The 17,661-nt window shown below is 39.0% G+C and overlaps 1 protein-coding gene and 1 non-coding gene across 2 annotated transcripts; one reads left to right on the top strand and one right to left on the bottom strand.

Moving 5' to 3' along the window:
• Positions 1-14,555: 14,555 nt before the first annotated feature.
• LOC145040417 (uncharacterized) lies at positions 14,556-15,179 on the bottom strand. The gene has a single exon (XM_078988349.1). It carries the CDS (start codon positions 15,177-15,179, stop codon positions 14,556-14,558), a length of 624 nt encoding a protein of 207 aa, XP_078844475.1.
• A 946-nt stretch (positions 15,180-16,125) lies between these two features.
• LOC145044603 (small nucleolar RNA R71) lies at positions 16,126-16,232 on the top strand. Its single transcript, XR_013681552.1, has one exon. It is a non-coding gene; the product is annotated as a small nucleolar RNA R71 (small nucleolar RNA).
• The last annotated feature ends 1,429 nt before the right edge of the window (positions 16,233-17,661 follow it).

The raw sequence follows: 17,661 nt of genomic DNA, 5'->3' as shown, positions 1-17,661 counted from the left end.
ACTTTATATTCCTTGTTAGAAAGGAATCGTGTTCCTGTCTATGCCCGATGTGGCATTCTCGATGAAACTATCTTGTACTGTAGGTACTTTCGTTAGGTCTTTATGCTATCAAGAACTATCTTCTCTGGATATGATGTAAGACCTTTTACAAGGTCATTTTCCCGAACTTGTACGTCATGAATATCAAATATATTGACAGTCAGCTAACTTCTGAGTCATTCTTTATTCAAATACTCTCATCATACTTTCATTTGAGTCTATTTGAAGCATGCTCTAGTTAAGTCATTGGACTATAGCAATTTAACTCCGGAGACATCTCCGAGTCTCTTTTAGATGGTTGGATCACGTTATTCGCCAACCAACGATACCTCGGCTAGAACTAAAAACATCTTGAGACCATTGTATGAACTTACTTCCGATCTTTGCTAGGACTGCATCATAGGGATGTAGGTCAAACCTTCGTGAACATACTTCCATTCCGTGCAAGGACTGCATCATAGGGATGTAGGTCGAACCTTAGAAAACATACTTCTATTCTTTTCATGAGCGATCGAACTACGTCCAGGTTCAACCATTTTCTCTCACAAGATTCATTTTCTTTCGGTGTAACAGAATCATGTCGCCGAAGAAAAACGATCAGCCCATCAACCAACCACCAACTCTTCAAATTGATGCAGCTACCTTTCAAGCTGTAGTCTTGGCTGCCGTGTCAGCTGTTCTGACCCACCTGAATGCTAACAACGTAAGTGTTAGTGGGATTGTTAACAATCATTCCACCCCAAGTAACAATCCAGCACCTCAGCAAGCAACAAACTACCATGATACCCCGATTCCTAAGACCAAGAGTAACAAACGAAAGTCTTGGACAAACTCTAAGGACAAGTCGCTTCGAAAGGAGAATAGGAAACAACCACCAGTAACAACCTTCACAGCTACGACATCTGCACCTCCTACAACCATTCCATCTGGTGTCCCAATGGTCCCTACACCAGCCAGACAATATGCCGGAAACCTATCGAAATGCTATGGGTGTAGCTTTCATCATCTGGGTAGTTTCCGACCGTTACACTGTTATAAGTGCAACAGAAATGGACATACTGCCAGTTACTGCAGGATCCAGATCCAACACATATCTTCAACCACCAATGTCAAAACCTCTCAGATATGTCATCTATTTGGTGTCATGGGACACTTCAATAGGGACTGTCCAGCAGAGAAGGACAACGACGAATCCGGAGGAGTTTGACCTCAGAATGCAAAGAGGCAGTTAAGGACCCTAATATAGTATAGGTTCCCTTTAAATCATCAGTACTTTGTATGTTCAAAAACATGTTTAAAACTAGTGCAACTAGAGTCTTACCTTTTGCGGGATCATGTCGGTATAGGGATGCTCGTGCTGCGTATACTTGTCTTTTGTAGTATATCTTATTCGCAGCAATAGTCTTGTAGCAAATCTAAAGTATTGTAACTCTGTTCATGGTTGCACAGTTGTTTTTGTCTGTAAACGTTTTATGTTCAAATCTAATGTCTTTAAGTTTCTGTATGATTCCGACGTTATCATACGACTCGATTCCATTCGATCCTCACAATACCAGCTTCATAAATACATCTCTTTCTCAGTAAACGTCTTTTAGCGAAGTCGTCATATCAGAACTCCGAGGTACTCGTGCATGAATTACCTTATAGTTCCTTTCCTTTCCGAAGGAATCCCTACAGTATTACTCATGCAGTACGTCAAGTTCAACTCCAGGATTCATACGGTTGACCTATTACGGAAGAATGAATACATGAGAGTGATATATAATCAATGTTCTACAGGTTTAGAATTGATGATTTCACTATTTTTTCCCTCGATGGGATGTGAGGTTAAGGAAGAATCAGTTATTCGACTACCTTTTCAACCTTAGTTATATACGACTCGTATACACGAAATTGTGATCATTGAACCATGTATGGATTATAATATGAACTTCAGGATGGAGACTACCCAAGACTACGAGTAATTACAGTTAGCATGTGAACAAACTTAGGGCCCAACATGACTCTTATAACCAGAACGCCTTACAGTCTAAACATCTACGGAAGATACAAGAACAGCCCGAACAACACAGCGAACTACTCAACAATAGAATTAGAAGACCAGGTTTCTCACACTTGAGAGCTCCGATCTTATTCTTACCAGAAGTCGACGAAGTGCATCATATGTACCTCGATGACCGGAGACTTCATTTAGATTTCCTTTAGAAATCATTATCTCTGCCTCATTTAGAAGATTTGATTGAGCAAACACAGGGAAAGAGTTACTTTCAGAAATGGGCCTGAGATCCGAATATCACCAGTTCAAGGGTTAGGGAAGGGTTTCCTAAAGACTACCCTCCGAAATCGATACGGACACTTCGAGTCCGTAGTGATACCCCTCGGATAGGACCAATATGCCCATAGTATTCCCGAGCTAAATGAGTGGAGTACGCCTTTCTTACTGGAATCAGTTCGTCATTTCTCCATATAATGACTACTTATCTACCCTCGTAGTAAGAAAGAACCCATAGAAATGTTACCCTCGGAGATACTTTTCGCAAAGTCCTCTGAACAAGAGTTTTGGAATTTCGAGTCAAATTTCCTGAGACACACTTTTAGTGTTGTGGAAATTTTTGAGTACTCTGTCAACTTATCCAAAACCGTTGGGAATTTTTCGGCACCGTAGACACCAACGGAAAATTCACCAAATTCTAGGTCTTAGAGACCTACTATCATAGTCCATTCGAAACTCCCCGCAAACTTCAGGAACCCTTTCGACTTTGACCCAGCAAGGGATGGCCCATGACTGGGAAGTAAGCGAGAGAAAGAACATTTGGAATTCCGAGTGAGAGACCAAATTCTTTAAGAAACCTCCCTTTGGGAATGGCTTAATACACTTCGTAAAGCATGGAAAGAAAAGCCCAATATGTTAGGACCTCCGAGATTCTTACCAATATCGGTCCTGCAGCTCAAACTACACCTACTCCGCGAACTCAGTAACGTAAATTTTCCCCTTCGCATCTCGAACTTGAAACATTATCTTTCCGTTAGGACTTTCATAATCCCTCTCGACGAGATCGAGATTTACGAGATCCTTGCCTTCGTATTTGAACCGTAGTGACCCTCGACCGAGTGGTCAAGCGGACGAAGCGACGTCGTTGCCCATTAGTGAAGGTTCGTTGGAATACCAACTGAGAACCCGATTTCACTTGGGAGCGCGAGAGCAAATCAATTAGGAAGTTCACATAACGACTCGATCATTCGTACCTCCTTCCTTGCCTAAATACTAATTTTTGGACAAAATTCTCTTTAACAGGGGGATGATATGAAAACCCAAAATTTCCATTTTGTACAAACTATATCACTTCAATAGAAGTTATAGCAGTCACAGCTAATTTTCAGACTTTTTCGTGTAAGTTTGAGTAATTTAGGGTTTACACTTCAGGAAATATCAGGAGAGTGGATGCACTAGGGTTTAGTGCAACTCTATTATTCCATCACTCTATTATATTAGGGATCATTTCAACAATAAAAATATTTTCTACCAAAAATATCTCAGGACTATAAATAGAATTCTGAACCAATTTCATTCATTATTCACATTTCCAACTAGAGAAAAGCCACTTTCTCTCTCACGGATCTTCGGGTTTTTATCCCAAAACGTGATTACCTCTTGCTAGTAGTGTTAGATAGCTTAATATGTGTTTATAACAATATTTAGATAGCTAAATCACTCGATTTAGAAGTTTACTCCCCAAGGTGTTCTTGGGCGGTAAACTCCCGAAAACAATGCCTAGCGTTTCCCCTGAGATATACTACTGCCTTGGACTTGTATAGGAGTGAAATTAGGACAATAAAACAACAAAGAAACACCAAGGTTTGTGTGTTCACGGCCCAAGAAGATCTTGGACCGTGAACTCCAAAAACATGGACCAAAGTGTGCTTTTAATGCACCTAAAGCCTTGGACTATCACATAGAATTACTTCCACTTAAATCAAGGACTCTAACACATCAAAAACCCATTTTTTTAGAGATTACGGCCCTAATAAGGCTCTTGGGCCGTAAACATGAAAGAAGGGCACCAAAGTGTGCCTAAGGTTTTCAAAGGCTTGGGATAAAAGTCTAAGACCTATAGCACATGTGTAAGGGACTTGAAAGCAACAAAAACACCATTCCAAGGGATTTTACAACCGTAAACTCCAAAGGAAATGGCCTTGGGGCCATAAACTCCTCTAAGGAGTGTTTCTAGGCCTTAAACCCTTCCAAGAATTGAACCACCAAGTTGGAATAATTCTAGGGATCATTTAGAACTTCAAAACACAAAATACCACCAAGATTGGGAGTTTACGGCCGTAAACTCAAGAGTTTACAACCGTAAACTCCATGTGTGAGGATATATGGAGAGTAAACTCATATATGGGGTCCTTTGGAACCCTAAACCCAAGTACCTTGTCCCACAATAGCTTAGATGCAATCCTTAGGGCTTAAAACACTTATATAAAGTGTTTATTATGTTCTAGGATGTCTTAACATTATCAATTAGTAATTTAAGACTAATTGAGTGCATATATGTGTGATTATATGTTCATTAGGATTGTAGTGTGTGTACAAGTCCTCACTTGACACCTAACAATCCTACACCATCCAGTTCATCCAAATCACCTTCTATAGGTGAGTTCATACCCCTTAATCAATGTTTTAAATGATTTTAAATGCTTTAATGGCGGGAATACAAGTAGAAAACAGTATGTTATTAAATCAATCTTATGTATTTTATAACTGTGTTTTCACTCCGTAGATTGCACATACTTCAAAAGGTGACACATGAAATGGTTTTCTATCTTAAAATACCTTGATAACAAAAGTATTAGTTTTGAAATGTTTATTAAAATGACATCAAGTCACTCTTAATTATTGTTCAAAACTCCTAGATATCTTGCAAAACCATTATTTTTACCTTCTTGAGCAAAACTACACTTATACGCATATGTTCTTATATACGTATTGATGTTATAGTTTCCATCCTTCGTTCAGTTTCCCACACCCTGGTGTATCGAGGGTGCATCAATCTACTTGAACAATCAATTACATTCCAGTTAATTATCATAGGGATAGTTAGATGAAACAAAACATTATTCCTATTACAAGGAATCACACAAGAGTCAGTTCATTCATGAGTCTATACCAGTACCTTACATGATACATGAGTACAATTACCTAGGATTACATGATACATGAGTACGTTTACATAGCTACAATTTATCTGAATACGCTTACATGAATACCATACATGAATAATATTACTCAGATACATTATCCTGTATTCACTTACCTAGATACTTGTACCTAGAGATATTAGGAAGATTTATTCGTACCTTCTGTGTAAATTTTCCTGCCTATCCCTGTTCGATGGGATGTCTAGACGGGTCTAACCATTCCATAACCCAGCTATTAGTAACATGGGGTGATGAACATCTACGGATGTCTAAGGTTATCGTTTATATTAGGAAGATTTGTTCGTACCTTCTGTGTAAATTTTCCTCCTTATCCCTATTCGATGGGATGTCTAGATGGGACTAACCATTCCGGAACCTAGCGGTTAGCAACACTGGGTGATGAACATCTACGGATGTCTAAGGTTGTTACCTATATTAGGAGTTAGTTACGGGACTAACCATCCCTCCATCTTACTGTTGCAACAGAGGATGAGATGAGAATCTTCGGATGATTATTAGGTTAACGTTGATATTAGGAGTCGGCCACGGGACTAACCCTCCCTCCACCCTGCTGTCGCTACAGAGGGTGAGGGGACAATCTTCGGATGTTCATAGGGTATACCTTTTGCTTCAGCGATGTCGTGTTAATCCTGGTCATCCAGGGATAACACTTACATGATTATGCTTTTTCCTGTTTACTTTATTTTGTGATACTTTCACATAAACAATGAGTTAGACTAAGTACTTTAGTACTAGTCAATAGAAAGGAAAACTATCATTTTACTTACATAACATTTAGGTCTTGGTAGAAGACTATCATATGCTTTTTCCTGTTTACTTTATTTTGTGATACTTTCACATAAACGATGAGTTAGACTAAGTACTTTAGTACTAGTCAAGAGAAAGGAAAAAACTATCATTTTACTTACATAACATTTAGGTCTTGGTAGAACACTATTATATTATTTTCCTATTTTACTTTATTTTGTGATATATTCACATAAACGAGGAGTAGACTACGTACTTTTAGTACTAGTCAATAGAAAGGAAAAACTACCATTTTACTTACAGGACATTTAGGTCTTGGTAGAAGACTATCATATTATTTTCCTATTTTACTTTATTTTGTGATATATTCACATAAACGATGAGTTAGACTACGTACTTTTAGTACTAGTCATTAGAAAGGAAAAACTACCATTTTACTTACAGAACATTCGGGTCTTGGTAGAAGACCACATTTCATACTTATATCAACTGTTCTATTTAAATATTCATACGACATTCTTAACAGCATTCCAAAACGGGACAATAACACCTAAATACTTATGAATTCACCAGCTTTGAAGCTGATACTCGCTTTCAAAATAACTTTTATTATCAGGTCATCAGTTAGACAGGTGCGATGGCCAGGTTTTTGAGAAGATGGAGCTCAGACAAGACTCATCTTATTTTGATTATTCGTTTTATTGTTGTACATTATGAAAGAACACACATGTATTAAAACTTTACTTTTAATGCAATGGATGATGTTGTTGCCTTTTTACTACGTTACATTATTATGATACTTCACATGACGTCCTCCACCCTGGAACGTTTCCGCCGTTCTTGGTTTTGGGGTGTGACAGATTGGTATCAGAGCATTGTTTATAGTGAATAAAGTATATCAACCCATAAAAGATATACCAACTATAAACCCATTGGGATTAAAACACTCTGTCTAAGAGTTTATACTTTTAAATAATAAAACATTTAACAAAGTATACGTGCTTGCATTCATACTAAAATCCATGTCACAATGACAAGAACAAAAGTATTGAGATTGTTGAATATCACAGGTAAGGTCGAGGATGTATGGTTAGTCTTGGGAATGGCATAGCCTGATCAAGTATGATGTTCCGAGGAGTGATTAGCACATGCCCAAGAATGGTTGTGATATGGCATCTATGCGACTCGTCGAGTGCATCTATGTGACTCGTCGAGTTCCTTTGTTTTCTCAGAAATATTGTGCAAGTCCAACTCAGCTCATTGATTTGTCTCATCAACTCGCTAAGTTACAACATGTCCAAACTCATCGGGGGAAAACCCTAACCGACTCTTCGAGTCAGTTTACCGACTCGTCAAGTCCCTTCAATCCATTTCCTCATGCATAGATTTTTATATAGAAATGATGTATCATACTTTGGATCTAAACTTCTAAGGCTCACTTATCACATAAAGCTACAAGCTTTATGTTCATGCATGGCATCTAGGGCTCAAAATGCCAAAACAAGCTCCATAAAGGGTATCATTCATGGAGACTTGTGCAAAGCTTTATAAATCTTGGATCTTTGGGCTCATGGGACCTCCTTTTGTCCAAATTTCAAGTAGTAACTCCATGACAAGCTCCAGTAAATCAAGAACCACAAGCTAAGGGGAAAATCTCTAAAACTCCCTAGAAGAAGATCTATCAAAAGTAATGCTCAAGGTGGTAGCTTTTTACCTTCAAACTGAAGCTAGCACAGAAAAACACTTGATCCTAAAGCCTCTTCTCTTTCCAAGGATTGATACACTTCAATCCTCTTCCAAATATGCACTAGAACACCCATAGTTAGCTTCTCTCTCTCTCTCACACACACAAGCAAATACACACGATTAGGGTGACTCACAGGGTATTAAGGTGAAAAGGGTGGTGGAAATAAAGGATTAACCTTCTTTAAATAAGACACGAACCCCAAAAATTAGGGTTTTCTCACTCCGTACCTACTCGCCGAGTTGGGGTCCTCGCGCATCCTCTTTAGCTCGAAAGTAGGGTTTTCTCACTCCCAACCTACTCGCCCTTTAGCTCGAAAGTAGCTGTTGCAGGAATTGCGGGCTGCACAAGTCCCGGGCCAGTGTCATTGCGCATCCTCTTCTTCCATTCCCCCATGGGGACTTCATCGATATTAGCCATAGCGGTAGCTAAATTGTCTTCAAACTCGGATTTGTGCGCGTATGTGGGTTCTTATTCTTCCTCGGTCTCGTACTCAGTGTCTTCTTGAATTGGATCTTCGATTGTCAAAGAGGTACTGGATGCTCCTGATTTGCTGCTCCTCTTCTTGCTGAAAACGGACTTGAGGTTTAAGTGGTGAGTTCCTTAAAGAAGCGGATTCTCCAACGGTTTTGCCTTTGCTCCTCCTTAGTGCGGATTTCGGGTCTTCAAGAGGAGGGACCAGAGGTGTATCAGATCCTCGGGTCATGAAACAACTGTAAACAAACAAAAAAAAACGCATAAAAAGAACAAAATAAAATAAAAAATTAAAACTGCAAATAGCGATGTACTCGTCAAGTCTACACGAGTGCACTCGGCGACTCCAAGGCAAAAAAAAATCTAGTTACTAAAAAAATGGATTTTTATTGAAACTTATACTACTTAATAAATTACCTTGTAATTAACTTTGTCTAAGATAAATCCCACACAAAGGATCGATTGAATTAGAATTTAATGTTAATTTTAGAACCGTTCCCCGGCAACGGTGCTAAAAACTTGATGTGTGAAAACTCACTTAGTTTTAAACCTACTTTTAGTTGTAAAATAAACACACAAAGGCAGTGGACCTATCAATTGTGGTATAGTCAAATAAGTAGGGTATCGAACACAGGGAACGAAAATTAAAACTAAAAACTAATTCTATCTAAATTAATTAATAAGTAAAGGGTTTTCTCTAGTTTTACAAGACTAGAAACTTACTAACTAATACTTAATCTAAAAACTAGAGAAACAAAGAATTAACTAGATTCAATAATGGGAAGGAACTTCGGTTTAGTTCAAGTCAATTGATCCTATGGTTGATTTCAAGGTAATAGTGCTATGGATTAACTCTTTTGTTGGTTACCGATTCAAGTGACTAGATTCGCATTCACTACACTAATAATTAGTGAATAAACTCAGTCAAACAGTGATCAGTTGTCTAATTTTATTCAATTCACTAGATTAATTATTCGGGTTAATTTATACTTACAATAGTTAACTAATTTGGCTTTTAATTAACTTCTTGTTGATGGTCATCACACAAGCTCACACATGAATTTACTTAATTTTCTTATTAATTCTAGTTTCATGTTCATTAATCCTAGACATATAACAAAGTGGTCACATAGCATATGAGGTTGATAATCAAACGATGTTCATGCTATTTAATTACCTTCCATTTAACAGAAAATTAATTACCATTCACACACAAGGTTCTTTAGCAATCTAAAATAAAAAAAAAATCACCAACATTGAATTAATCCTACCAATAATCAAACCATAGTCTCAATTTTGTATCCCCAAACAAAAGTTTAAGAGTTTTAGCTCATGATTGAAGTAAATAATAGCAAACAAATGAATTCTAATTGTCTAACCATAATGGAAAACAAAAGATTAAGTAGAACGATGAAATTTGCCTCAAATCTACTTCGGAATTGGATTCTAGCTTGTATCTTCGTCTTCTAGGGTTTTTCTGGCCTCTTAATCGCAGCTAAACTCTCCAGAATCGTTCCCCAAAGTTTTTTTATCGATCTGAGAAGTTATCTTTATATACACGCAACGACTCGTCGAGTCCTTCTCACAATCCCCGTATGCGATAAGTATCTGGGTTTCCGAGTCGTTATCTTCTCGAATCTTCACTTTGACTCGCCGAGTAGGTGTTGTTTTTGGTGTTTTTCTTCTTTGTTCAATTCCCGAGCTCCTAACCGCTTCTCCTGCTTCCTTTTGCTTCCGAGCTTCACTTTTGGACTGAAAACATAATTCAAGCACTTTTAAGTACCTTTTGTCCATGAAATGCAATAATTTAGCTAATAAATGAATAAAAATCTACACTTAATATGAACTAAATATGCACATATCAAAATACTCCACACTTGACTTTTGCTTGCCCCCAAGCAAAACTGAATTTTTAAACATTAGAATCACATACGATAACTCCAATCTAACCCAGCCATTATGCCAAGACCGCAACGCGTACATTTGTGTCTAAAATTTTCCTAATAACCCCCCATACTCAAAATACTCACAATCCTCATAAACATTCGCCCACTCACCCTGAACTATGCTCATTTTATGCATCCCTCCGAATCCATCCGCAGAAAACCTGTTACCCTCAAGGTATTTTTAGTTGAGCAACCCAAGCATACATAATCTAGAATTACAATTTATGATACCACTATGGAGCTCTTTTTGGATTCTTCACTTCCTTGATAATTTGATCTTTGATCTCTTTGAATTCACCACTTTTATTGTTTGATTTTTGGTATCTTCAACTTTTTGAATTTCTTGGAATTTTGATCTTTTGATCTTCACTTTATTTGCTCCAAAATTCTTACAACATATCTTGCAATTCTCTCTTTTTTTTTACATATACCTCTCTTTTTTCACTCAAAACCCTACATGCTTAAGCAGGGGCGCTCAACCTCAACCTTTATTAGCTAACGATAAAAAATTTCCTGGATACATTTCTGGTACACGATGCTAAACATATTGCATCCCTCGGGTTGAGCGAGGTCGTGTTTTTGTCCCATGATTTCACTGGAATAAGGAAGCCACAAATGCACTAGAATGTATATAGGCTCAACTAAACATTTGGGTCTTCATGCAATTATCAACACAATTCTAACATGGAATCCTAATTTGGTTTTACCAAAATTTTCTAAATTAAGTCCCTAAGTAATATTTTTGGTATGCAACAATTTTTTTAAAAAATTAGCCTAAATTAAGATTTAAATTAAGATTCTAAATTTTCTAATATGTGTGACCAACCCCCTACCCCACACTTATTTTATGCAATGCCCTCATTACATACTATGCAAAAATAAAAATGCAAATATAGAGAGAATTGGAACAAACTCCCCTGGGGTAGCAGTCGATAGGTTGATACTCTTTTTTCCAGCTCCAACTTCACTTGACTTTAGCCATGGGAACAGCTCATCCATGATTTGGGCATCAAAATCTCATGTGGCAGCTCCAAATATGCAGGGAAAACAATGTAAGATCTTCAAGAATCGATATGGAGGAATAAGTGGTCAAGTGGTACACTCAGCAGCATCAATTTAGCAGTCCTTTTGGTATAAAAATGAATGACTCGTCGATTCATATATGCGACTCATCAAGTATAAGCGCGGACATCTTCGAATTTGTGCGAATACAAGGCGACTCGTCGAGTCAGTTTAGTGCACTCGACGAGTAGGCCGCTGGACGAAAAAAAATGGTATTCTGCAATTGTTCCAACCTCTAATAAATCTTCTAAATTCCTCCTCACTTCTAGACTCAATTGCTCATGTCCCTAGGGACCGGACTCGACACTTTGACTCTAACGCTTCCCTTTCTTGACTCTCTTTCACTCGTTATAACTCTCTTTTCTCTACAACTTTAAACCCTTCTATGCAAGCACTCCTAATCCAATTCTGAAAATCATCAAGGCAATCAAACATCAAGCAAAACAGTAAAAGTCTTAACAATTTCCAAACACATCAAATAAGAACAAAAATAAAAATTGTTTAATAAAAACACAAAGAAACTAATCCTCCTCATCATCGTCATGATCTGGAGCCGCTCCACTTCCACTCGCGCCGCTCCTCGCATTGATCACGTCATCCTACAGGGGAATATACGGGAAGTTACCACCATCGATATGCGGAATGTTGAAGTGGTCAAATAATTGAATGTGGGATTGATTGCTAAAGTTGATACCCCGCGCCATTTGATCTTGCAACTGCCTCATCTCAACATTGTACTAATCCATTGGTACTTCATCATTGTCTACCGGAATCACCAGCGGCTCCTCCTCTACATCTCGCTCTCGCCTCGATCGGACCCTCCTTCCCGGTGCCTCGGGACCAACAACAGGATCATCATGCGGGATAGCATAATGACCACCACCATAGTCCTCAATGATCCTAGCCCTCCTAAAAAGAATAGGATTGAATGGAGGGGTAGGAATCATAGTCATCAAATTCCATGCGCCACGGGTCATCAACCCAAACGAGTTGGCGAGCCGTGTGACAAACATACCACCATTAATCTTCGATGTCTTGCGGTCTTTGACCACACCCTCAGCCAAATATGAAGCCAAACACCAAGGAATATTACAGAAAGTGTCGGGTGTGATAATGCTCCATAAGTAAAAGACATCAAGGTTAGAAACCTTGTCATCATCTTTTCTTTGGTTAATAGTGGTGGAAATAAGGCGATGAATAAGGCGGTGTGTAGGCGACCGAATGCTTCCCTCCTGTGCTGACTTCGGAATGTACACTTTGTTGGTAATCGTATTCCACCAACTCGTGCTCGTCACTCCATCGGGGAACACCTTATGAGAGCGTTCCACAAATGCACGGAAAATAGCGGTCGAGACCAATGACCGGTCATAAATACCCATCCGACAAGCGAGATCAACCACAGAGCACTGATGAAACTCGCCCCCAAGACAAAAATTGACACTCGTCGGGTGATAGCAGTCATCTCCCCCACGAAAAGATATCGTGGAGAAAAATTCCAGGCAAAGCTCCCGGTACACCGGCTCTTGAATACGGAAGACCCGGCTCCACCCATCGCAAACCATCATCTCCCCCTCGTAAGTAAACTCCTTTAAAAGATAATGAGCCAACTCCTCTTCATAACGCACACTTTGCAACCAACCCCAATCAATTCTGTTGGGCACATAAATTTCTTTCTTCCTGACGTCAGCTAATTTCTTCTTCCATCTCGTCATGGTAGAAGCGGATTCGATTTGAGGGAAATTTAACCAAGGAAAATCTCCTTGGCGTCCACTAGAACTTTGTCCCTTGCGAAACATTCTCCTGCAAAACAAAGACACAAAACCTAGAAAAACACAGAAAATCATTAAAATAAGTCACATATGTGTCCCCGACTCGACTCGTCGAGTCCATGAACGACTCGGCGAGTCGCAATGACTGTGCGAGTCAGTCGGCGAGTCTGTCAAAATTCAACCTCTAAATCTCAAAATTAACTCAAGGGTTTTGTCCATGGATGTTTCTATAAGGTATTAGGGCAAGAATAATCATCCAAAACAACATAATTTATGAAAAATCAAAACCCTAGAAATTCACTATACTTCAAAATCGGGTATTATATGAAATTACTACCCTAGATCATCTAAAAACCATGCTTTTAACAGAAAATAGGAAGAAATTAGTTACCTTTCGTGATAGAAATTGAAAACTTGAAGAACAATTGAAGAAGATGATGAATGCTTGAAAGAGAAAGTTGGGAGGGAGGCGCACGGCGAGTGGGTTGTGAAAAAAAAAAAAACTAATTTCATTAGGGTTAAAACCCTAATTACCGGTTGTAAAAATTATTGTTATTTTTTTCTGTAAATAAAACCGACTCGTCGAGTCAGTCTCGGACTCGGCGAGTCTGGTCGTGATTTTTATCCTTCTTCTGAAATCTTGCCATTTATTTAGAAAATAAAATGTTTTTCACCCCACACTTAGTCCATACGCACTCTCAAGCAGACATGTCCGACGAATTGGAAGATTAAAATTCTAAAAACGAGAGAAAAAAAATCAAACAAAACTAAAAAGGTAAAAGAAAGCAAACTCTAAATAACGGGTTGCCTCCCGCCAAGCGCTTCTTTTTAAGGAGTCGTTAGCTGGACTCCTTCCCGTCTACGTCTTGTCATCTTCCAGCATCGGAAATGCACGCCTAATCTTTTGTGGTTTGTACTTTGTCTTGTAAGCGTGAACTTCTTTTTGTACGCCCGTTGTAATTCCTCTTTCTTCTTTTTTACATCATCATCCTCAGCTGCTTGGGCTTCTCTTCTCCTCTTTTTCTGCTTCACCCCATTCTTTTTCACCTTCTAGTGCATTTCCTTTTCCTTAAACTTAATTACTTCATGTTTTCTGAAAGTTAGTGCTCTAGGTTTGGTAATGAATGGTTGATCAGCCTCCACTCTCCTATCCATTGCCTTCTCATCTTTTTCTGTGCTTACCCCATCTTCAAGCGGAACATCAAGACATGCTATATGGACGTGTTGAACTTCCGTATCCATTTCTCCTTCTGTTGTTTGTTCTTCTAAAGAATCATGAAAAATATCCAAGTCCATAATATGCAGAGGATTAGCAACAAGCAGATCTAAGTTGTCCAAGTTGTTGGTAATTTCGACTGGACTCATCGAGTCCCATAAAGTGACTCGGCGAGTCGGATCGTATTTCACCATTTCTTCTGTGTTTTTCGAGTTAGCTCCTTCCAGTAGCTTTTGTATCTCTTCAAGTCCTCGTTGACATCTCCATCCTCTCCAGAAAGTAGCAAAAACTTGCTTGGATCTTTTTCTTGCAAAAGTACAAGTTCTTTTTGTAGTATCTCATCATCTCAACCGATCTTTCCCTTTCTCTTCTTGCTCGGCTTCTGGTAAAGCTCTAAATACCGCTGACTCGTCTCCTACCCTTAATGCTAGTTTAGACTCACATACATCAATTAAGGCACATGCGGTGTTTAAAAATGACCTCCCCAAAATAATCGGAACTTCGGGGTCTTCTTTGATATCAAGCACCACAAAGTCTACTGGAAAGATGAACTTGTCAACTTTAATGAGAAGATCCTCGTAAACGCCTCTTAGATGAATTGTCGTCTTGTCGGCCAAATGGATCTTCATGTTCACCGGCCTTGGCTCCGGTAAATTCAGTTTCTTGAAGAAAGAGAGAGGCATCAGGTTTATGCTTGCACCCGAATCAGTCAATGCTTGAGTGACAAGTGCATTTCCAAATTGGCACGGAATTATGATACTCCCCAGATCGCCCTTCTTTTCGGGTAACTCACTCAACATTATTTCCGCAACTTCAACCAAGTCTTTCCTAGCAGCAAAGAGACCTTTTAGTAAGTTGAAGTACTTGGGCGTTTGAAGCATCGTTTCCACAAACGGTAAGTTAACATGTAAGGCTATAACATGCTCCATAAAAACTCTAAAAGATGCAACTTTTTCAATAGGCATGGATTTGATTGGGAATGGCAGAGGGGGATTATATGGCTTTAAGGGGATGACAGTTTTATCATTTACGCATGGACTTGTCGAGTCCATTTGAGGGACTCGGCGAGTCTGGTCGAGTTTAGTTGGAGCCGACTCTTCTGTCTTCTCTGTCTTTCTATTGGAGACCCTCTGTGCCTGTGTGAAAATTTCTTCACAGCTGGAAGTAACCATACTCACATTCTCCATTCGTGGATTATTTTCGGTGTTACTTGGAAGTTGACCCGATCTTCTTTCGTTCACTTGATGTGCAAGTTGTCCCAGCTGTTTCTCAATGTTGAGAATGGATGCCTACTGATTCCTTATCATGTTTCTAGTCTCGTGCATTGCAACATCGTGATCATTGTGTCTCTTTTCGGATGCGGATATGAATCTAGTGAGCATTTCTTCTAAATCGGCTTTCTTTTCCATTACTAGCTCTTCCTTTTGATAGAATCCCCTTTCCTTCTGCTTGTATTTCTCCTCCTTAACCTTCTTATATTCGTTGTATGGGAGCCAGTCCTTCTTCGGTTTCCGCCAATTCTCGTCGTATTTATCGCCACTTGAGTAAAACACTTGAGCCGTCTTGTTTCCATTCTCGTCCAAATCACACTCCTTTGTGAGGTGGGTCCCTCTACATTTCTCGCATCCAACTCGAATAGCATGGATTATTTGATCCATTTTTGTCATCCTTCTATCTAGACTATCGAGCTTAGCTATTACCGCTGCCATGCTATCATTTACCGAGTTCACTGCTCCTCGACTTACTTCATTTCTCGAATTGTGGTATTCTCTAGAATGCTTAGATAATTCCTCAATTAACTCCTTGATTACTGGAGGCGGCTTTCTGGTGAGCGGGCCTTGTGAATCGATCAATTGCCTTGTGGTGATATTGACTCCATCATAGAAAATGGAGACCTCTTGTTGGCTATTAAGGTCATGGTGTGGGCAACTTCTAAGAAAACCTTTGTACCTTTCCCAAGCTTCATAAAGAGATTCTCCGGGTTGTTGCTCGAAGTTGGCGATGGCTTTCTTTAACTTAGCTATCTTGGACGGCGGGCAAAAGTGGTCTATGAATTCTTCTTTCATCTTGGCTCATGTAATGACCAACCCGGGAGGAAGTGACTTGAGCCAATCCTTCGCAGCACCCTTGAATGTGACTGGAAGCATGCGAAGTAGTTGGGTCTCACGAGGCACATTTGGTACATTGAAGTAGTCAACCACATCATTTACTTCATCCAAGTGCTTGCAGGCGTCTTCGTGTTCTTTCCCATAAAAAGGAATCTCCTTGAGTTGAGCAAGAATATGGCCCTTTAGCTCGAAAGTAGTTGTTGCAGGAATTGCGGGCTGCACAAGTCCTGGGCCGGTGTCATCGCGCATCCTCTTCTTCCATTCCCCCATGGGGACTTCATCGATATTAGCCATAGCGGTAGCTAAATCGTCTTCAAACTCAGATTCGTGCTCGTATATGGGTTCTTCTTCCTCGGTCTCGTACTCGGTGTCTTCTTGAATTGGATCTTCGATTGTCAAAGAGGTACTGGATGCTCCTGATTTACTGCTCCTCTTCTTGCTGAAAACGGACTTGAGGTTTTTAAGTGGTGAGTTCCTTGAACAAGCGGATTCTCCAACGGTTTTTCCTTTGCTCCTCCTTAGTGCGGATTCTGGGTCTTCAAGAGGAGGGACCAGAGGTGTATCCGATCCTCGGGTCATGAAACAACTGTAAACAAACAAAAAAACATGTAAAAAGAACAAAAATAAAATAAAAAATTAAAACTGCAAACAGCGATGTACTCGCCGAGTGCACTCGGCAAAAAAAAATTTCTAGTTACTAAAAAAACGGATTTTTATTGAAACTTATACTACTTAATAAATTACCTTGTAATTAACTTTGTGTAAGATAGATCCCACACAAAGGATCGATTGAATTAGAATTTAATGTTAATTTTAGAACCGTTCCCTGGCAACGGCGCCAAAAACTTGATGTGTGAAAACTCACTTAGTTTTAAACCTACGTTTAGTTGTAAAATAAACACACAAAGGAAGTGGACCTATCAATTGTGGTATAGTCAAATAAGTAGGGTATCGAACACAGGGAACGGCAAATTAAAACTAAAAACTAATTCTATCTAAATTAATTAATAAGTAGAAGGTTTTCTCTAGTTTTACAAGACTAGAAACTTACTAACTAATACTTAATCTAAAAACTAGAGAAACAAAGAATTAACTAGATTCAATAATGGGAAGGAACTTCTGTTTAGTTCAAGTCAATTGATCCTATGGTTGATTTCAAGGTAATAGTGCTATGGATTAACTCTTTTGTTGGTTACCGATTCAAGTGACTAGATTTGTATTCACTACTCTAATCCTTCGCGAATAAACTAACTCAAACAGTGATCAGTTGTCTAATTTAATTCAATTCAATAGATTAATTATTCGGGTTAATTTAGACTTACAATAGGTAACTAATTTG

The sequence above is a fragment of the Lactuca saligna genome, chromosome 4 (assembly GCF_052625555.1).
Source record: "Lactuca saligna cultivar CGN05327 chromosome 4, ASM5262555v1, whole genome shotgun sequence".
In the NCBI taxonomy this organism is placed as follows: domain Eukaryota; kingdom Viridiplantae; phylum Streptophyta; class Magnoliopsida; order Asterales; family Asteraceae; genus Lactuca; species Lactuca saligna.
The sequence above is the reverse complement of the archived record's forward strand: the minus strand, read 5'-3'. Positions and strand labels throughout refer to the sequence as shown.

What these genes read in the sequence shown, in the direction of transcription:
- LOC145040417 (XM_078988349.1), bottom strand. Translation starts at nt 15,179, where the DNA reads ATGCCTATTGAAAAAGTTGCATCTTTTAGAGTTTTTATGGAGCATGTT.